The sequence below is a fragment of the Phalaenopsis equestris genome, unplaced genomic scaffold (assembly GCF_001263595.1).
Source record: "Phalaenopsis equestris unplaced genomic scaffold, ASM126359v1 Scaffold000186, whole genome shotgun sequence".
In the NCBI taxonomy this organism is placed as follows: Eukaryota; Viridiplantae; Streptophyta; class Magnoliopsida; order Asparagales; family Orchidaceae; genus Phalaenopsis; species Phalaenopsis equestris.
Genome location: NW_018164628.1, coordinates 182,829 through 204,795, shown reverse-complemented (window position 1 = coordinate 204,795; position 21,967 = coordinate 182,829). Strand labels below are relative to the sequence as shown.

Below are 21,967 nucleotides of genomic sequence, written 5' to 3'. Positions count from 1 at the left end.
GGGGTGCGGGGGCAAAGCCCCGCGGTTTGGTACAGGGGCAATGTTGTAATTACATATTGTGCCTAAGGATTACTCCTGGGGTTATAAATAGGCCTGTTAGTAACCCCAGGAGGTATCCCTCTATTCTGTAACCCTTTTCTGAATATTGAAAGTAACTCGCCGCTCTGCTCCCGAGGACGTAGGCATCTTTGCCGAACCTCGTTAAATCTCTGTGTTCTTCTGGATTTGTGTCGATTACTGTTTTTCTTCGCCCTTATTTTCTCAACAAAATATAATAACCAATAAGTACACAATGTTTTTTCTTCCATCCACTGAATCAAATAGTAGGTTTTGTGTAGAATACTTGGCTTATTGGTCACCTAACTGTATTTATAAGTGTATTGCTTTCAACGAAAGGTGAGACTTTAAATGAGTACGGTATAATGTTTTCATCCGAAGTTGTATTTTCAGTGGATTGTAAGTGGTTTCTTTTGTAATAATGTCAAGTTATATTTTATTGAGGTACATTAATTTACATCCTGATTATTATATACGATTCTTTTGATATAAGCATATCAACTATATAATATAGTTACAATCAATGACTTTCACTAATACTACAATATGATGGGCTATTAATGGTTTGTAGCTAGTTAGTGTATGATACAGATAACCTATAAATGTCTTCCAAGCATATCTATGTCCTTGAAAAGAAAAGTTTATAGATAGTTAATCTTTGATGATCAATCATAACTTGAATCATAAATTCTCTTGTTGGCACGATTCAGTTTGATGAGCCGAGCTCACATCAAGTAGGTCACCACTGACATTTCGCAAACAATAATGCAATGATATTGATATTAATAAAATCTATTTTTGTAAATAACTAGTTTGCATATGAGTACTTTGATATTTTAATTAATTTTAGTTTCTAACTTACCCACTTTCATTACTGAGCTAAGAATTAAACAATAATCATCATTGAATCCTAGCTGCAGGCCACCCCTAGTTATCCTTTAGAAGTAAGTTGTCACCCTAAGTAATACCTCGTCCGAATTAAGGCTCTCCTTAAGGGACATTACACTCATTATAAAATTTGTTGCAAAATGACGTTCGACTTTGAGGCTTAAAATTTGTTACATTTAGAATTCTAGGACCATGCTTTAGTTTTAGTAATGTTTTGCAAGTCCACTTACAAGGAGTGTCAAGTACTATTCATCATTTGAAAATGATCCATATGGACTCATATCTTCTAGTATGAAGCGGAGGACATCATTGGAGATATTAAAAAAGTTCATTTTTCGAATTTAATCGCATTCGACTTAATAAATAGCACAAATTTCAACTAATTTTCACAACCTTTCTAATTTAACTAAGCTAAAAACAAAGGTCTTGTTTGATCATGTTTGGATTGATGAACAACATAACAGATTTCATTATCAAGGCAAACAAAGACAAAATTCACAATAAGGGAAGAGCTTATAGATCATATAAAGTTAAGAAAATTAACTAACTTTGACATAAAAAAACTACAAAACAATCGATACCATGCGAGGAGAATAACTCACACATTTTTTTGCACAGACATTTCATCGAACACATCATGAAGCACGGTTGAAAAGCTTCCAGCTGCTTCACTTGCCGAAGAGAAGGTTCATAATAGCTCTGAAAAGCTGGCCTCGCTTGCCAAGATTCTCCCTCACAGCCTTCTCATCTGGCCGAAAACCCTTACCTCTCATTTCATCGAGCAGAAGCCGGGCATCACCAATCACCTGCTCACGAATATAAGCCTCGAAGACGACCAAGTAGGTCTGAGCATTGGGCTGCATTCCCTTTTCCATCATCTCAAGAAGGAACTTCCTCGCCTCCGGGAGTTTGGAGTCCTTCGCAAGCCCCTTGATTAGGACGGCGTAAGTGTAGGCGTTAGGAGAAACGCCGGAAGCGAGCATTCGATCGAAGGTGCGGATTGCATCCTTGGAGTGCCCGCCGGCGTTGGCGTAGGCCTCGATCACGGCCGTGTGGGCGACAACATCCGGCATATTACCCTTATCTTTGATAACTGCGAAGAGCTCGAGGGCCTCATGGGTGCGACCGTCTTTAGACAAAGCGTCGAACATCTTGATGGCATTATTGGTGAGGCCATCAGTGCGCATTTTGTGAAAGATTTCTTGGAGATTGGACGGGTCTTTGGGTTCCTCAATTACGGGTTTTTTGTTGAATGGGTCGTAAGGAGGGGGCAGGGTTTTGTTACCCTTCGCCCCATCTTTGATCTTCGTCTTGCTGAGCTCGACGGCGTCGTCGTCGTCAGACCAGTCGAATGAGGTGGGATTGTTGGTATTTGAGCTGGAGGAGGAACTACGGAGGATGAAGCGGGGGAGAGGAGCAATGGAGGTCGGGGAACGGAGAAAGGTTGATAGATGTGGGTTGAGAATGGGGCGGGGGTTAAGGGCGTTTGGTAAGAAGCAGGGGGTAGATTGTGAAAGAGATGAACATGAGAGGCGGCGAGAGGTGAGGAGGAAACATTTGGAGATGAAGCGAGAGCGCCACCGAAGTGCTGTCGCCATGGCGGAGCTATAACAGCGAAGGACGAGCGAAGGACGAGGAAGGGGAAGTTACTTGTCTCACCCCAAAACTATGATTTTTACAGCAAAAGCACATTTACTCATGCAAGCGAACTGGATTTCAGCATAATCTATCTTTTCATATGAAATTAAAGTTTAGATTTACATGCATAGCACTCGATTTGTATGTATTTACATATCTAACACCTAATATTTATCCCACTAAGTAGGGCAAGTAATATGAATCATTTTTCTTAGTTGTGTTCTATTAAGTGTTATATTTTCATTTCATCTTAATAGATTAAGATCATTTTTTTTACATTATACAATAAAAAATATTATAATAAGGTGAAATAATATGAAGTTAGATGAAGCTACCTTGACTCGCTACAAGCCATGTAAGAAGTATAAGAAAAATTTCTGCGCCAAAAATGCGAGAAAATATTACAAACGCTATACGGACGACAAATCATATCTGCAGAGGCTTGATTTGTCGTGTATGTACATACGTATAACATATGTAATATATTCTTCAACATTGGGGGATATTGCTAACTGTTCTTGTAGAATTAAGGGATACTCTTGCTCTTCAACCAAGATTTGTTGGAAGGCTTCTCAGGCAACTAATTGAGCATACAACTATGAACAAATTTATTATATCAAATTTTTATAATTTAGATAAACATTCCTTGAACATTTTGTATTCATCTTATATGATTGAATGCTATGGTGGTGCATATTGTAATTCGTGTTCCCATGCTCTCTTTTATCTATTTGCTCTCTAAAACTTCATTTTCTAATGTTTAGTTTAAAACAAAATGATCACCAAACTTAGCCAATTAATCAAAAAGAGTTGATACCCCACCAACAAATATACATCATTCAACACGAATCTTCAGACATGACATGAATCTTTAGACAATCTTTTAGCAAAAAATATTCAAATTTAAATTAAGAGTCTTCCGGAGCTTTAATTTCAGCAAACTTATAGTCAAACAAACCACCTCAATGAGACGAACCCAATGATGTCAAAATCAGTCCAATCTGAGTAAAATCAAGTTCAGATCAAGCTATTAAATCACTTGTGAAAGCTTTATGAGCATATTTGAATTGTCCAATGAATGTCGAATCTAGAGAGGTTATAGTCGAATCGAGCGTCTCGACAAGACAAATCCAACGAGCCTATGATCGCTCAATTTCGACATCGCTAAGACATTCTAATGTCCATCAAACGACGTATGATTAAAGAAAGCTTTCTGGACCATCCAATCAAAATGTTTCATATTCCTGCATTAATTGCACCCAAAATACTATTAATAGAGCCCAACTCCTCTCATAGGAGGAGAGCTTGAAGCCTTAAGAAGAGCTTGAAAATTTGAGAAGCTAAACTTCAGCATCACTCCTACCACAATTGACAATCATCGTCGATCATCACTGACCGTGGTCGACCGTTGTTAACTATCGTTGACCGCTATCAATCACCGCTAACGCAATCGACCACCACTTGCCGCCCTTGACCCTTGCCCAATTCTTACAATTACGAGTTAATTTGCACGTCGACACTATAATTCCAAAGATTTTGTAATCCTTTCCCGCCTTTGGGATAAGAGGTCTCTATAATCATTACATTAGAATAAATATTTATAACCGCGTCAGATCGTGTGATTTTTTTCCTTTTCAGGTTTTCTACGCAAAAACTTCTGATTTCTCAACTGATTGTTTTCTTTTATCTGTATGTTAAATTCTCACGTAATGCTAATAAAATAATCTATTATCCTATCACAACAAATTTTCGAGCTAGCATCAAGGATGATATATAATATTATTAAAATATTTAAAAGTAAAATTTTTTTTTAGCTCAATTCATTTATAATTATTTATATTATAATTTAAATTTTTTTTTATAAGAGCTAATTAGATCAAAATCTTGCCTTTCTTTAAAATAAATAAATTGCCTTATGCGCCAACATTATTAATTAATCTCTATATTGAACTCAAATAATTAGTCAAACAAGACTTCTTATCACCTTCTGATTACGACAATGAACTTTATAATCAGACGAGTCAACCGCGAGCTTTTAAGCCCAAACCAAGCTGTCATTTTCATAAATAAACAAAACAATCCTTTCTAATCACATTTATTAATAACAGCTCCCAACCAATCATTTTTCATCACTTTAATAACTCATCAGAACCATTTTTTATAATAAAAAGAGCACATTTAAGCCAAGTTTACTCGCTTGCTCCCATTTTCAAAATAATAAATATATAAACTATATTCAAAATATATTAAATTTTAAAATTTTATTTTCAAATCATTTAAAATATTTTAATAAATTCTATATCAAATACCTTTTTATTATTTATCTCATAATTACCCCTTTCTCATTTTATTATAATCCTAACTTAAATATATTAAATTAATATTACATACCAAAACACTCATATATTTAAAAATCAACGGATCAATTATTGTCCAACTCTATCTCAAAGTTTTAACACGCAACAATGCTTTGCTTGCAAGAATCATTCATGTACGTCTTTTATTTATTTTTAAGTTCTTTATTTTTTGTAGAATTACATACATACCACACAATTCTCATGTATTTACACATCTACCACCGATACTTCAATTTAAAAAAAAATGAAAAAAAAAACAGAACAATATAATTGTATCTATTTCATCACGAAAACACAAATTACACCTTAAAAATTCACATTTTAGAGGCATTAAAGCATGAAAATTGAATAAAAGCCATGATCTATCCACAATAATCAATGGAGTCAATTCATCTCCCCCGCCACCTTCTACCTTTCGTTCTGAAGCCAAACATTCTTCAGCTGCACTCCCACCGGATCTCCAAAGCATTGGGCTCTCACCAAGCAGAAATGCGTGCAAAACCCCATTGATGATCGTACCCTGCAAGTATTCAATATATAGCAAGCCGAACAATCCAACCCCCTTCCTTGGACCACTACCCCCCACCTCACATTACTCCGGCCGCCCCTGCCTCCCTCACCTTCATCTTCTTCCTTGGAATCCAGTTCTTCCACCAAAATAACCCCATCTGGAACAGAACTCTCCTGCTCCCAACGCTGCTTGATCCCTAACCATCCCTCCGCCGTCGCAGCTTCCTCGATCATCAACCCCGATGACGACGAACCAGCCCGCTTCGACTCAGATTCATCCGAGAAAACCCGTGCCAGAAAAGGGGCTTTTCCAATATTCCTCACAATCTGCACCATACATTAACCCCAATCCCAATCAGAACATTTGAAAATTTCATCTAATTGAATTCACGAATCATGACTGAAATCAATATTGAAAATACGAACCTCCCCAATGGAGCCTCGCATCCAATCATCCAGCTTTTGCACCGTGATCCGATCGCGTCCATCACTCCCGCGTGCGGTAGAACAAGTTAACGAATCGAACTTCACCGGCAAGACGCAACTGTTCGAGTGGGACTCCAAGGCGCGCACCGATGAGGCCGGCCGGCGCCGGAGTGGAGTATTAAGCTGGAGCGAAGAGAAGCGATAGCGTGGCTTCTGCCTGAAATCTCGACCGGTTAACACAGGCTTGCTTCCTCCTCCAGCGATCTCCAGAGACCAGGAAGACGACGCCATAGAAGAGAAAGGTTTAATGGCGTTAACGGCGGAGCTCCGCAGAACGGCTTCTCTTCAAATATACTTGGTTCTCTATGTGACTTGAGAACCGCAGCTTCTATCTGGCTCGCCAATTCTAACGATAAAACGAAGAATTCGCCCTTTAATTGGCCAGCGTGGCAGCCTTTCCGGATCTGATAAAATATTTTTAATAAAAAAGAGTTTTAATTGTGGCTAATTGTCTGATGTGGATTTGTATGAATGGGTGGATATTTTGTTTCGTGTTTTGGTTGTCTGAGGAAATCAATTCCATGGGCTGCCGCGTTTCCGCACGCTCCGGCGCGTGCTAGACGGCACATGGATCACGCCCGCCTTAAGGCGCAGTTGTCCAGCTCAGCAATGTTTTCCACGTGAGCAATAAATACGGTTGCTCCAATTAAAATTCATTGGTTAAATTATATTATTAATTAATTTAAAAATAATTGTGTGTCATTTAAATGAATTTTGTGGTAAATGGTATTGTATGAATTGACGAAAAAAATCTATCAAAATATGGGAATTTACATACATACCAACTAATTTCTATGTGTTTATATATCTTGATGAGTTCTAGAAAATTTATCGCGTTAGAATAATGAATTATCGTTTTAGCATTGCACAAAAATTCAACATACACTCAAATTAAAGAAAATAAAAAATAATGACATCAGAAGTTTTTATGTGGAAAACCCGTAAAGAAAAAAAATCATAAAACCTGACAAAGTTGTAACAATTTATCATAGGTAAATGATTACAGAGACCACTTGTTCGACATACAGGAAAGAACTACTAGGTTTTCCAAGTTACAATGTCGATTGATGTCTTTCGTTCGGTGGTGGTCGACGATAATTGGTGGTGATCGGGGGTGGTCAGCGGTGACCGATAACGGTTGGCGGGGGTCGACAGCGACAAGGGTGGTACTAGACATCAGCTTCTTCTCAACGTTTTAAGTTATCTCTTAAGCCTCATACCTCAAGAATTTTCTCATGAGAGAAGTGTGACTCTATTTATATTGTTATGGGTACAATAAATTCGGTAATATGAATCACTTTATTATATAGGTCCGATGACTACCTTTAATAAGACGGTGTTTGATGGACATTTGAGTGCTTGAACAATGTCGAAATTAAGCAATCTTGAGCTCGTTGGATTTATTTTGTCAAGATACTCAATTCGATTATAGGCTTACAAGATTCGACATTTGTTTAATCTTCTAAATATGTCCGAAAAACTTCAAAGTGTAGTTTAATGAGTTGTTCTGAGCTTGATTGTACTCGAATTTGACTAATTTTATCAACATTGTTTCTTCTTGTGGAGCCGGTCAATTTAACAATAATTTTGCTAAAATCAGAGTTTTAGATGAGCTTTTATTACCTGCTTAAAAAATTACATCAAAATTTTTATCATATCTCGAGATTGTGTGTCGGAGGATAGTTTTCCTGAAAATGTATAGTATTTTTATATCATGATATATTCACTCTTAATTACCTCGGATCAACGTACTCCCACGTTTGTTTAGCAATATTAAAATTTTAAAAACTTGAACTTTATTGATAATATATATATCTATATATATATATGGCATAAATATCAAGATGAATATTTTAATAACAAACCATAGTTATTGAACACATTGAAAATCCTTATATGTAATATTTATTGTTATTTTGCGTTCAAGTCCATTAAAAAAGCATTGAAAAATTCACTCTCAGATATCTTATATTTTATTATATAATTTCACGTCTTTTTTTATAAGACATTTTTTTGTAAAAAAAAAAAATTATTAAATTCAAGTGTGTTTGGATTTAAATCTCACGCGTAAATCTAATAATTTTTTTAGGCATTTAATAAGAAATTTGATTAATTCTGTTGTTTGATAAAAAAGTGTCTTAGATTTTACCTTGAATATTAATCATATAACCATGAAATAGAAATATCATCATGTATATATGCATATATCCAAAACTATATATGTATAAATATACAAACGCATATGTTTCCTCATAAATAAATAACATTCAAGCCAAACATAATAGAGCAAAGCCCGACTCATTGTTTGGTTTGTTAAACAACAAGTGAAGTGCCAAAATTCCCGATTATTTACATGCGGCTGTTTTAATCCCAATTCCAATAGCCCCCGATAATTTTAAAATTGAGCTCTAATAATCTTTTATAGGGATTATTTCTACCTCCATTTAACAGTTTGGAGACTATTTTCATACTTATATAAACTCTGGAACTGAAAAGATCCCATGTAAATATTCTTGCACCATTTTGGCACTCTACTCACTAAACAAATAATATCATAAAAACTAATTGAATTACAAATAGCATTTAGGCACAAGATCTCAAACAACAAAGCCTTCTCCAAATCAACAAAGATTGTTTCAAATGAATCAAAATGGAAGCAGAGATGGATGAGTTATATATGTACAGGATGCTGCCACACAAACATAAACATCTACAGATCAATAAGGCATTACAGACATCAAAGACACCTTTCTCATTAAATGAATTACACTAAACAAACAGAATAAGGAACTATTGAACACTTGGATCAACAAATCAGTCAACGAAACCAATGAAAGAACCAAGAATTTGAGGGGGATTCTGCAACAGCTGCTTTATTTCAACCAATAAGACTTTTTGTTCAGGCAGAGCCAGCCTTAGTAAAGCCTTATTCTGGTTACAATTTCACTGCGGCAAATTGGGCAATTTACCAGGGTCTGTCCGCAGTCATAGCACGTCTGCAAGGAGAAAATTTCAAGATTAGAAATAGAAATGGTGAGGAATTGAAAATCATTAAGGGCCTGTTTGGGAAAGCTTTTAGAGTAACTCCTTAAATTATCACCATAACTCTGTCTGAATAACTGCTTTCTTATTACTTTTTAAAAGTTTTAGCAGCAAAAAGATAGGTTCTATAACCAAATCTATAAAAATGTGGAGGCAAGAAAACTGTTTTTTGAAATAAAAATAATTTTTTTGATTCCCGCAACATTTTAAATAACTTTATAATCATCTTTACAAAATGTTAAAGCCTTCCCAAACGGAATTTAAATGAAATTGCGTTGTAAGAAAAAAAAAAATTTACCTGATGCCCACACCCAAAGGCCAGATTTTTCGGATTCGTAAGGCAAATTGGACAAACCTAATTAAGAAATAAGCACGATCAGCAAAGTCAGAGAGATTATTCTTGTTGAATATCATTCAATTTAAGAAGGAAGGGTGAATTATAAGTTTATTTTATTAAAGAACTGCATTTGATTCTTTAGTGTCCGTAGGAGAAGAAAGAAAAATTGAATTTTTTACTCAAACGGTAACTAAAGTGCGCTACAGTTTTCTTATTTGAAAAACGTTAAATGCTTCCATTCGATCAATGCTTTAAATTAACAGATTACAGCACAAACCAATAAAGTAGAGCATCAAATTGTATGAAAAAATACACACTTGAATGCTATTATTAGTCAAACAACTAAATTATGAAAAAAAAAGTAAAGTTGCAGTTAAACATGCAAATACTTGTGAGAAGATAGAAGCACAAATGAATCAAGTACTAGGAAAAAAAAAGAGCATTTACATACATATCATACAATTCGTACGTATTTACATATCTAACACCTAAACCTTCATATTTTGGTGCTAACCGCACAAATCTTTAACATCACATAAAAAGTGCTATTATCATTATCTTTTTGAAAGTGAAATATATATTTTCACGCATAGGCTTATGACAGCAAGGTGCTATAAATATAAATATCTAACTTTACGAGTTAGAAATGTAGATAAGAAGAATTTTGGGTATGTATGTAAATTTCCTAAAAAAAAAAAGGAAAATTTGTGGGATCATTACATGATTATCCGATGAAGCGCTTGAGGCAAATGGAGCAGAGCTAGTTGGTGAATCAAATGCAGGGTAAGATGAGGAACTCTTCTGAAAAGTGGTTGATTGAAAAGATTTGGAGCCAAAGGCTGCTGCTGAATGGGTTCCATTAGGCGGGGGTAAGGCGAATCTTTGAGGAGACCTTGCTGAATTACTGATGAAGGAAATATAATGTGGAATTAAGATATTGGGTTCAAAAAGAAAAGAAAAACAGCTAATGCTATGGAAACATGAACAAAACAATAAATAAGTCTTAAAATGACATACCCCAAGATTCCAAGCTCAATTGTGGCTTTATATTGAGTAGGAATTTCCATTAATGCTGCAAGAGCGAATTCTGTCTCCTTTCTTTTTTGATGCGTATTCTTAGACATGATCTCAGTAAAATTTACAAACTGCAAAAAAACAAATAAGTTACTTGATTGCGCCTTCTCAAACGATAGTACGAGGAAGAACAAAGTTTTTGGCCCAACTTATAGCACATTGGCAGGAACATGGTAAGAAATCCTAAAAGGCCGAGTATAAAGGCTCACCAAGCCCACCCCACACACCGGGCCTGAACCCCCACTCCCCAGGGCCCCATAGCGAAAAAAGGGCTTTTACATGCATAGCACACAATTTTTATGTATTTGCATATCTCACAACTAAACTTTCATATAGCACACACATCATTCAAATCTTTAATATCACTTTAAAAATAGCACTATTGTCACTTTTTAAAAGCCAAATAACATTTTCATGCATAGGTTTAAAACACCAAAGTTCTTTTTACAAGTAAAAATGAAAATCTAGATGTGAGATATGTAAATACATAAATACGTAAGATTTGTGTGCTAAATATATAAATTCCCCACCCGCCACCCAACCCCTTAAAAAAAGAACAAAATTTCACCTGGAAATTGTCAAAGGAACGATCAGGTATGTTGTCATCAAACTCCCTCATCATATCCCAAGGGCCATCTCCAACTCCAACTAAAATAATGGACAGTGGAAATTCACTGCAAAGAAAAACGAATTAAGATAAGGAATGCTTCGACAAATAATTATTTGAAAAGAAAAGAGGAGCAATATATGCTAAACTTGATCTCATTCGTCATATTAAAAAAAAATGAAAATTGTTCTGCTTAGGAGTGAACCAGACACAAAAAAACATGCATAAAAAAATGATCATGTAAACTAGAGTTCATATATTTCACAATATGCATGCAAACCTACAAAATCTGTCTCATGAAAGAACAAAAACAAACAATATTTTACTATATTTCGAGTGCCAATAATAATCTCAATTAGAATTTCGCTAGGAATTAAACAAAGAGAGTTTTGGTTCGAAAGGGGGTCTATTCTTGCAAAATTCAAACTCCACTGGTGAAGTAAAGCTTAGAGAAAATCAATTCACAAATAGTTTCATTCTGTTAAAAGTTTTAAAAAACTAATATGGAATATGTCAGAAACTCTAAATGGCTACTGTAATATAATTTACAACAAAATCATGATAAAGCAATCCAATGAAGCCAAGCACCTCATAAGGAACATATATTGAAACCAAATTCACCAAAAATATCTTCAAGGGCTACTCATAGAATTTGAAATTAGTAATAAGTCATAAAATTACCTGGCCTTGACGATAGCATCAACAGTTCTCTGCTCCTGTGAGCTCAAGTGGCCAGATTGAGTATCTACACTTCGGGTTACCTGTCAATTAATAACTTCTAGTGAGAAAGTGAGTCCTCAATGGAAATCATGAGGACAATCAATTCATAAAATATAAACTCTTAAAAAGGGAAATTTGTCCTGCTGCCATCTTTTTCATCTCCTGATCATCTATAGGGACTAGACTTAATGACTCTTCCGCATAAGTTTCACACAGACTAAAATGTTGATGTTAATTCTGCCTTTGCTGTATCTTTGAAGTTCCATAAAGCTAGCTTTAGCCTACTTCCTCCATACATGCTTAATCAATATCAAATAACCTTTTTAAAAGCTTATAAGCAAAATAAGTTATACTCATTTTTGCCCTCCTCATAATCACAATATTAATTTTAAAAACTCTCTTCAGACTCAATAGATATTAACATTTCAAGTAAGGCTTCTTTTAAGGCCATAATAATTCCTCCTTCCCCGAAGAGTGCAGCGACATAAGCAATCATTCTCTACTGACACAAATACGCAAGCATTGATCCTTCAAATGAATAAAAGAAGGGGTATGAGATCAAAGTAAAATATACTATTAACGGACCATAAAATTCAATAAATAAACAAACTTGGGAAAACTGCCTTGCAGTTAAGTGCGGTAAGCTGAAAAACAATCCCCGCAGCGTTGATTTTGACTTGATACAATGTTACTTCTATTAGATGTCCTACTTTAGATAAGTTACACAGCAATTACGTCTTATGATATCAATAACACGAAGAAGTTGGTTATCAATTCTACGGGAGTAAATTGCCGAAATGGTCACTTGATTATTTACATGGGGTTATTTTGGTCCAAGAGTATATAAAAGTGTCAAATTAGTACTCAAACTATTTTAAAATGGCTGAAATAGTCCCCAAAGATAACTATTTAAGATTCCTTTATAAAAATCTGCGACGAAATTGACACAATAGACTCCAGGACTAAAATGAACACTGACAAAGAGTCTGAGAGCCATTTTGACCCTTTTCTCAATTCTAAGATGTTGTTTGATTCATCAATATCAACAATGTGATGTTACGTTATTATATTCAAATATTATGCAGGTAACATATTGTAATGACAAATTTAAAATATTTTTTATATTCTAATTCAATCTGGTAAAAAAACTGTCTGATCAAGCCACATCTATGTCAATGTCATTTTCCACTGTAAGTGTCCCTCATTTTTAATTCCTGAAAACTTGTTGGCCTTTGGAAACAGAACAATTCAACTATTTATTTTGATATCCACATAGACTACTTAAAATTTTGATTTTGATTTTCTTATTTGGTACTACCTATAGCAAAATGTCCTTTTCAGGTTTGGGTGGAAGAAGATTTCTAATAATCTTGTCCTGAGCACACTAAATCTTAAATGTACCACTAAAATAAACATTTATAATCTATACAGCACATCTTCTAATATAATCACTGAACTAAACATATAACATTTGAGGGATAACAGTAACATCTAAATAACACTTATGTTGAACAAAAAGCCTAAAAGGCCAAACAGCCCATAGGTTTCTTCAGCTTTTATAGTTACTGAATCATGCCAATATGGATTCGACTTGGTAAATCTCTATACATCCATCAATAACTCCATATCATAACACAAGCAAACAAAAATTTCAATATCTAAGAAATATATAAAAAAAGAAAAGACTCAATATTCCTCCCACAGTCAATTTAAAGAAGAAAAAAAACCACGAACATTTCTTTCTAACATTCAACTATTGTTTGATCATAGAAACAGATTTAGTGTTTTTTGGGATCAATTTTATTTTTGGTTTTGTTTTTGTTTTTTTCCTTTGTTTTTAAAAATATATTTGTTTGATATGTTTTAAATATATGTTTACTTTTTGTTTCTAAAAATGGAAAAAACATATTTTTGAAAACACAAAAATTTTAGATGTTTTGAGTGTCCTCAACAACAGACATATCTTAATCAAACTTACGAAACATAATTTGTTTCTAATCAAAACATAAACAAAATAAAATAAAAAACAAAAGTGAGCCCAAACAGCCCCTTGGAATATTGCAAAGGCTTCAAGAAGCCCAGTTGATATATGTAAATCAATAATGACAATACCTGCCCATCAGCAATGATCAATAGAACATGGTACTGTCCACCACTTTGTGCAACAATAGTCATGGCCATTTCGATGATTGGCGCAAAAGATGTCGGGCCTGTAAAGCGTAAACATCTTGAGTAAAAATCTGTTGATTATTAGAATTAATGAATTAAATAAACTACATAGTTGACAATGATTACACAAATACCTGCCAATCTCAAATGCGGAACAATTTCTCTGTAGCGAGACAAAGCTTCTGTAAACCCGACACACGACCTCTCATCCGAAAAGAAACTGAAAACATCCTGATCGTGTGTTGAAGCTAAGAATGAAAGACATGCGTTAAGTTTGGATTGAACAAGTAAAGCAGCATTTACATACATAACACAAAATTCTTATGTATTTACATCTAACACCTAAAAACACCTAAAAATTATAATTGTATGCATACCATTCAAATATTTGAAATCATATAAAAATACCACCATCACTATATTCTTAAAAATGAAATGCACCATGCAATGCGTAGGTTTATGGCACAGTGTTACAAGCGTGAACATCAAACTTGGGTGTTAGATATGTAAATACATAAGAACTGTGTGGTATATAAATTTCCCTTATTAAAAGGCATGTGTTTAATTAATGCAATTCTACTTACCATCGCCAAATCCGAAGCACGGAATCAAGTTGTCCTCATCAAAAGCTGATAATGTTTGTCCAATAATAGAAAGTGCATGTTCGTAGGGATTTGGAACATCGCCAAGGTGATGCAAACTGCGATTATGGAAAGAGAATCTGCCTGTAATTGAAAAAATGTTAGTTGTACACACAGGCAAATAAGAAAGAAATTGAAGATAAACATGAGTGGCATCTACCTGTCCACTCATTGCTCTTTGTGAAATCAATACCCACAATAAGATTTGAAGACTCAAGACCTGCACGACCAAGAGCTTCAGTCACCTGTTCCACAGCAAAGTCATAATATTATTCTGATGTTACAGAGTTAACTAATAAATTAAATTTTATTGTCTCAGGTGAAAAAAACATGTATAGCAATAAAACAAAGTACATTAATTCTAATTTTAGACATAGAATGAGAAGCACCTCTCTATTTTGCCATACAAATTAACTCTTGAAATTGGGTCAAAATATCAAAAAGCTGGCTCACACGTAAAAAGGGGGTACGATTGAATCTTATGAGAATGCGATTTGTAAAATCATGAAAACGAAATAAGTCTATCCAATGCACGAGACCCTTGCCCATGTAAGATTGAGGGTACAAATCGAGAGGTTGTTTTTGTAAATTGAATTGTTACCTCCAAATGACAATGAAGCAACCTAATGAAGAAAATAAATGACAAAGGTAAATAGAGGAGATTCCTCACCTCGCTCCCTCCCTCCCTCCCTCCCTCCCTCCCTCTCTCTTAAATGCACGCAAATGTGCAACAAGTGCACAGGCATAGAGGTGTGCATGTGAAACAAAAAAAAATGATGAAAAATAGGCATTAAAGTCAACCTACCCTGACCATTGTTAGCTATAAAATAAACATTGTTAGAAAATTCAAGGAAGGGAAATTAGACTCGAAAGTTTGCCCTAGAAGAAGTTCCCGAGCACAAAATTAAACAATATGAACAAGGACCTACATAATGGGCTGACAGTCTAAGCCTTAGATAAAAAATAAAATGCATTTGAATACAAACAATAAGCAATTAACATAATTGACCAAGTGTGATAGTTTGTCAACCCCTTTAGAAATTAAACAAAATTAAAACAATTTAATTAAAGCCCTACTTAAAAACGACTAGCTGTTTTATGATAAATAGTGCATTCAATCAATCTAAGCCATCGATATTAATTGCTGACATAAATTTAAACCTTTATGCACTGGCTTATAAAGCACTTTCTTTTCACATCAAATATATTGCAAATTATGTCCTTTTGCATCCATTCAATACTTTATTCCATTATCAATAACATTTCAATAATTAATGACAGAATAGGTATTTAAATCAATTGAAATCTTTATATTAATAACGTCAAGAAATAACTAGTTTTTCATCTTCTTCTTAATATTGTCACTGTAGCTCAAAAACATAAGAAATGCATCCTCTGTTTTAAAACTTCTCATTCTAGCCTTATGCACAACATATAGACAATATATGTCCGAGTGATCTACAAAAATTGGGTGCTCAATGCTCAGTGCTTTTCTATCTAATCCCCTCCCTTGAATTTTCTCGTCTCCTCTTCTCTCCTCACTTCTCTCACTCCTCACCACCTTTCTAGTTCTACTTCTTTGAATATGTACCACCCAAATATCCTCAATAGCAAACTTGACTGGATTGTATTTTTGAATTTGTGTTTTTATATGCTATTATTTTTTTCTAGATAACGCAACTTATTGCAGATTTTTTTGTGATTAATTATTTTAACTCTTTGTAGCATATTTTTTATTTATTGTTATCCATTATTATTTTTATTTTTTTACGAATATGAAGTTTTCTTTTCAGCCTTTGAAAAAGTGTTCAATTAACCTTTTTTTCTTCAAATTTGAAGACTATGTTTGGTAATATGTATTTTTAAAGATAATATTTTCTATTTTATTGAAGTTATATACATACTTAAAAAGATAAAATGAGAGAACTATTAAATCAATTAAATTTGTTTTATGAGAAGGTAATATTAGTTTATGAAAACATGTTTATGAGTTATTTAATGTAAGAGCTAATTTGTATGTTATGAATTAGTCGGGTAATTTTAAATTTAGAGAATTGCTTATTTAACTATTTATTTTTGGTTGGGATTAGTTACGACCACGGCCATCATAATCTTCCCAAATGCACCTATGAAATTTAAAGTATACTCCTAGAATAGAGAAATAATATAAATAATGAGTAATCAATTAGTGTGCTTGATCCTGCATTATCATGGTTAATTGAGCGAAAATGAAGAATTTACACTTATCAATGTAAGCAAAAAAAAAAAAAAAAAAAAAAATTCCAAAAAAAGATCAAAAGCAGACAAAATAAGTTCCAAAGCAGACTGTGTCGAAGGGACAAAAATGATAATTCTGAAATCTCACATGTCAACATTTGAATTGAGGTATGTTAGCAGACTTTGAGAATGTATGCTATTCATAACGAATTAATTGATGCGAAGAACATTACACCCGTTCCACCACCAATATAAGTTATACCAATTATCTTAGTAAAACATCTCAGAGTTGCTATATCTTTGACAGGGGATATTCTAATTTCTTTCTCAATTAGTCACAATATATATATATATAGGTAGTTCATTATAAGTAATATTTATTTATCTCCTAAAAAATAGGTCCAAAAAATTGTTTTCTACCCCTATTTGGTGATAAGCGTGACACAATAATGTCACGATGATGTGAGCTATTGTGACTACAAGATTTTGGGTGTAATTTTTTATTTAGAACTGAGATACACTAATGAAGGATATGAAATGATGAATAATGTGTCCAACCATGATTTCAATGATAGATACGATAAAACAGAAATCACTCTTTATGTCAATGTTCATTAATGAGTATCGACATGCAACTTCGATTGTAGTCCAAAAATGTTCATATATATATATATATATATGAACTTTAGAGATCTAAAATCTAGAATACACGCGAGATCGAGTAACCAAAGTACAAACAAAGAGGCAAAACATCATAAAGCGAGACACAATGTGGAGATGAAGTAATGAGTACTGACCTAAAGAAAAACTTATAAAAGAGGACCTATTAATGCTAGTAGCAAGAACCGATGATAAGCGGATAAAAAAACTAGCAATGAAGAGAGCATAAAGAGAAGAATCACTAATAATAAACAAGTTTCAAAAGAGACCGTAGAACTGATAAAAAACAACTCAATAACCATAAAAAATAATGATACGTGAATATTTGTGCCTAGTTATTGCTGCAGTAATTAAGCCACCAATGAAATTTGAACTAAGATTTTATTTTGAGATATAGCAAAGTGTGCAATGCTACAACATGAAATGGTGAAGCGGCATAATACCCACGCTTGAATGTGAGCATGCACTTTACAAGTAGGCAATAAACAGGGCAACGTATTGATTCGCTTTACTCCTAATGCACGCTTTTAACTATATTGAATGGTTGATGCAAAATACAATCAAAAGCCAGAAAAAATACAACAAAAGCTACCAAAAATATAGTTAAAAGAGTGACTAAAAAAGACAATAATAGAAATAGAATGGTGCCACAGAATAACATCTATGCTGTGATTGGACAACATCAATGTCAAACACAACCAATAAATGCATTTGAAATGAAATCAAATGCATGTAAGAGTTAACTAGACAACATAGAGGATATTATTGCTAAAGAGTGAAGCGATGTCTTAATAAGTAAACTTGAAGCTTTTTTTTAAAATATAACACCATAAAAATCATTTAAATACTTTTACAAACTATATTATTATTCAGTTAATACGAATGAGAATAGTATCTTATTTAATAGACCAAATAAAAAAATGCAACATTTAAATTCATTAAAAAAACTTTTAATAATAACTTACTCAACATAAATTAACATTATTTTTCAAAATTTTACGTATAATTCCAAAAAAAAAAAAAAAAAAGCGACAACCTTTGATAAATAAATAATACAATTGTCCAATTCAAGATAAATTAACATTAGTTTACAAAATGTTATGTTTGATTGAAAAATAATCCAACAGCCACAAAATTTAAACTAAAAATAACAAACATTTCGTGCATCCATAAAGTATAACATCCATTGAATTACAAAAACAACAAGCCTTTACCCCACTAAGTGGGGTCGGCTACATGAATCTTTTTTCTCCACTGCGTCCTATTGAATGTCAAAGAATGTCAAATTTTCATTTAATTCATTTTCATTTAATTCTAATAGATTAAGATTATTTTTATACACTATGCCCAAGTATTTTAAGTCTACCTTTGCCTTTGTTAACATAAGTATAATCTAAAACATCTTCTCTCTTAACCGGATTATTAAAAGGTCAACGTTTAATGTGACCAACAATGTAAAATGACTCCCTCTAATTTTGTCCGCCATTGGAGCTACACCAACCATATCATGGATATATTCATTTCGCATTTTGTATTCAAGTGTCAAACAACTCATCCAACTAAGCATTCTCATCACAACAACACTTAACTTTGTTTTATGCTTCTATTTTAAAGGCCACCATTCTGCGTCATAGAACATTGCAGGTTTCACCACAATCTCATAAAATTTTCTTTTAAGTCTAAGCGATACTTTTCTATCACGCAATAGGCCTGATGAATTACCCTGCTTCAACCAACCAACTTGAATTCTACTAATAACATCCAATTCTATATCATCATCACTTTGAACAATAGACCCAAGATATCTAAAACGTTCACACCTTTTAATGATTTAATCACCCATAATTACAACTCTGCAACTACTAAAATTACATTCAATGTATTCAGTTTTCGATCTACTTAAACAAATACCTTTATACTCCAATATAAACCTTCATAATTCAAGTTTTTCCTAAACTATTTCTCTCGTCTTATGCACAAGAAGGATATTATCAGCAAAAATCATACACCAATGTACATCATCCTGTAAATGTACAGTAAGAGCATCCATAACTAAAGCAAAAAGATATATGCTTAAAGCCAGATATGAGCTTAACGCCGATCCCTTATGTAATCCAACTAAAATAGGAAGATACTTAGTCAATCATCGTTCTGTTCAAACACAAAATAACAACTTTAGTATACATATCTTTAATGACTTGAATTTAAATCATATCAATATCTTTCTTTTCTAGAACTCTCCAGAGGACTTCTCTTGGAACATTATCATAAGTTTTTTCTAAATCAATAAAAATCATATGTAGATCCTCTTTACTCTCTCTGTACTTCTCCATTAAACCTCTCAATAAATGTATAGCTTCCACAGTTGACCTGCCTGACATAAATCCAAACTGATTATGGTATTACATCTTAGCCTATGTTCAATTACTCTTTTCCATTGACTTAAGAAAAACATAAAATAAATAATTATAAAAAACAAAATTAATATAATTATCAACACAATTCCCCTCCCCCTTAGCCTATTCTTATTTTTTTTATGTTTCTTTAGTACATTTAAACTAAAATGATTTTTATTTAAAAAGTTGTCACCAAATAATATATAAATAATATACTGTCAAGATATTATCTATCCTCTTAAACAGTGAAGCACCTCAAAGCATCAAAGGCCATCTTTTAAATGACTTTGAAGCATCTCAGAACATAAAAGCCACATATTTTCGAAAAATCTTTTTACTTGAAGCTCTCTACAATAACAAAACTGTGATCTAAAGCCAGTTTGCCAGCCAACACCTGAACTCTATGTCCAGACATAAATGTAACAGCATGTGGACAAATATGTAATTCCCTTATGAAATGGAAGTGCCAATGAATAGAGAAAGAAATTTCATAAATCTCCTGAAAATTCCCTATTGCAAAAATTTTGACTTCTATTTTGTTAAAGGTTGACAAATTTCTAAAGTGCTTAAGCATACAGTCCAACTACAGAAATAAAGGAAAAAAAATTTATTTGAAATTGAAAAACAATAAAAAAAAGGATTGCTGGTTTGCCAGTTGCCACCAAAGCTTTGATGTCTAAAAATTCATCAAATAATAATGATCATTCTTCATAGCTAAGACGGAAACATGATAAGAAAGCACAAAAACAGAAAAAAAAAAGAATATACTAAAGCAAAGTCAATTGGCTCAAATCATAAACAAATATAAAACTTGCTTTCCGATAAGATAAAAAAAGGGGACATTTTCATAAGTACCGCATATTTACAAAGAATTTACATATTTAATGCCTAAAGTTTGGCATTCCTATGCATAAAAATGTGCCTTTAACATTTAAAAATTAATAAAAATAATATATTTGATGTGATGTTAAAGATTTGGGTGTTATGAACATAAATATTAAAGGTTGTGCTAGATATTTAAATACACAATAATTGTGTGATATGTATGTAAATTGATGGCATGTCAGCAAGTCCCAACTCACGATTAAAAAAAAAATCTTTATTGAAAGCCAAAATCCCTCATTTTCACCATAAAATGCAAAAATAAAACAGCACAAAATAAAAAAAAAAAAACATTTGTCATACCTCCTCCAATGAATTGTAGTTGTCACTTATCTTTGAATACCTCCGATCCAACTTCCGAGTTTGCCTGGTGGCAGAAGCCTGAGGAGCCGAATATGGCTGAGAATACCCTGTTGCCTGAGGAGCACCATAGCTCGTAGTCGAAGTCAAATACTCCTGATAGCCCGACACGTCCCCTCCATACCGCGGCATCGAATATTGCTCTTCAGCGTAGCCTCCACTACGGAAAGAATCAGCAGATCTAAAACTCCGCCTCCCGTCCTCTTTAGATCCTCTCCCCCCCATCAAATCAAAACAAAATCCTCACGAAAACAAGATTCCCAGAGCCTTCAGAACAAAGTTCCACTCACAAGGTTGAAATCCCTATGCTAGATGCCTTAAGAAACGGAATAACGGATAAGAAACGGAAGCGTTGGATGAAAGGATGTCGGATTTATATAGTTTGACGAAAAATAAACTTCAAATCAAAGCAAGCGGCGGCCGCTCTTTCGGATAGAATTGAAGGCGAAATCAAAACTGAGAACTTATTAAGTTTCGCGGAAAGAACCTGACCATGTCAACCCGTGAACGCTGCCGCACCTAATCCAGATGACGTAAAGAAAACCAGAACGACCGGAAACAGCCATGGCGGCGGGTAAGGGCAAAAAGCACCACCTGTCGTTCCGCTAAAATAAAGAAAGAAAACCAGTTTTTTATTATTTCTTTTAATTGGATAAAGAGAATAGGAATTGTTATTTATTAATTATATAAAATATGAAATATAGAATTATAATTAATTAAATTAAAAAAATTACACTTTAATCATCCAAATCCCTATATTTTTGTATTTCATATTTATTTTTTTAAAGATTTACATGCAAACCGCTCAATTCCCACGTATTTACATATTCAACTACTAAACCTGAATTTTACATGCATATCTTCTTACATCTTATGATCTTATGGTTGATGCATCAAAATAAGTAATTTATTTTCTTTATATATAT

The 21,967-nt window shown here is 33.5% G+C and overlaps 3 protein-coding genes across 3 annotated transcripts; all 3 read right to left on the bottom strand.

Moving 5' to 3' along the window:
* Positions 1 to 1,444: 1,444 nt before the first annotated feature.
* LOC110022344 (pentatricopeptide repeat-containing protein At4g38150-like) lies at positions 1,445 to 2,662 on the bottom strand. The gene has a single exon (XM_020721222.1). The coding sequence runs from the start codon at positions 2,541 to 2,543 to the stop codon at positions 1,614 to 1,616; it is 930 nt and encodes a 309-aa protein (XP_020576881.1). The 5' UTR covers positions 2,544 to 2,662; the 3' UTR covers positions 1,445 to 1,613.
* A 2,545-nt stretch (positions 2,663 to 5,207) lies between these two features.
* LOC110022347 lies at positions 5,208 to 6,293 on the bottom strand. The gene is made up of 2 exons (XM_020721230.1): positions 5,877 to 6,293; positions 5,208 to 5,777 (listed from the first exon to the last, which is right to left on the bottom strand). The coding sequence occupies exons 1-2, from the start codon at positions 6,165 to 6,167 to the stop codon at positions 5,349 to 5,351; spliced, it is 720 nt and encodes a 239-aa protein (XP_020576889.1). The 5' UTR covers positions 6,168 to 6,293; the 3' UTR covers positions 5,208 to 5,348.
* A 2,240-nt stretch (positions 6,294 to 8,533) lies between these two features.
* Positions 8,534 to 21,637, bottom strand: LOC110022348 (E3 ubiquitin-protein ligase RGLG2-like). Its single transcript, XM_020721231.1, has 12 exons — positions 21,534 to 21,637; positions 20,985 to 21,357; positions 14,687 to 14,771; positions 14,470 to 14,610; positions 14,020 to 14,133; positions 13,829 to 13,926; positions 11,678 to 11,757; positions 10,958 to 11,063; positions 10,333 to 10,460; positions 10,036 to 10,219; positions 9,277 to 9,333; positions 8,534 to 8,932 (listed from the first exon to the last, which is right to left on the bottom strand). Exons 2-12 carry the CDS (start codon positions 21,264 to 21,266, stop codon positions 8,852 to 8,854), a joined length of 1,356 nt encoding a protein of 451 aa, XP_020576890.1. The 5' UTR covers positions 21,267 to 21,357; positions 21,534 to 21,637; the 3' UTR covers positions 8,534 to 8,851.
* Between the last annotated feature and the right edge of the window lie 330 nt (positions 21,638 to 21,967).

Coding starts and splice junctions, on each gene's coding strand:
- LOC110022344 (XM_020721222.1), bottom strand. CDS start 2,543: ATGGCGACAGCACTTCGGTGGCGCTCTCGCTTCATCTCCAAATGTTTC.
- LOC110022347 (XM_020721230.1), bottom strand. CDS start 6,167: ATGGCGTCGTCTTCCTGGTCTCTGGAGATCGCTGGAGGAGGAAGCAAG. Junction 5,778..5,876: donor TGCGAGGCTCCATTGGGGAG/GTTCGTATTTTC, acceptor TGTATGGTGCAG/ATTGTGAGGAATATTGGAAA.
- LOC110022348 (XM_020721231.1), bottom strand. CDS start 21,266: ATGGGGGGGAGAGGATCTAAAGAGGACGGGAGGCGGAGTTTTAGATCT. Junction 14,611..14,686: donor AAAGAGCAATGAGTGGACAG/GTAGATGCCACT, acceptor TTTCAATTACAG/GCAGATTCTCTTTCCATAAT. Junction 8,933..9,276: donor CCTTTGGGTGTGGGCATCAG/GTAAATTTTTTT, acceptor TTCTCCTTGCAG/ACGTGCTATGACTGCGGACA.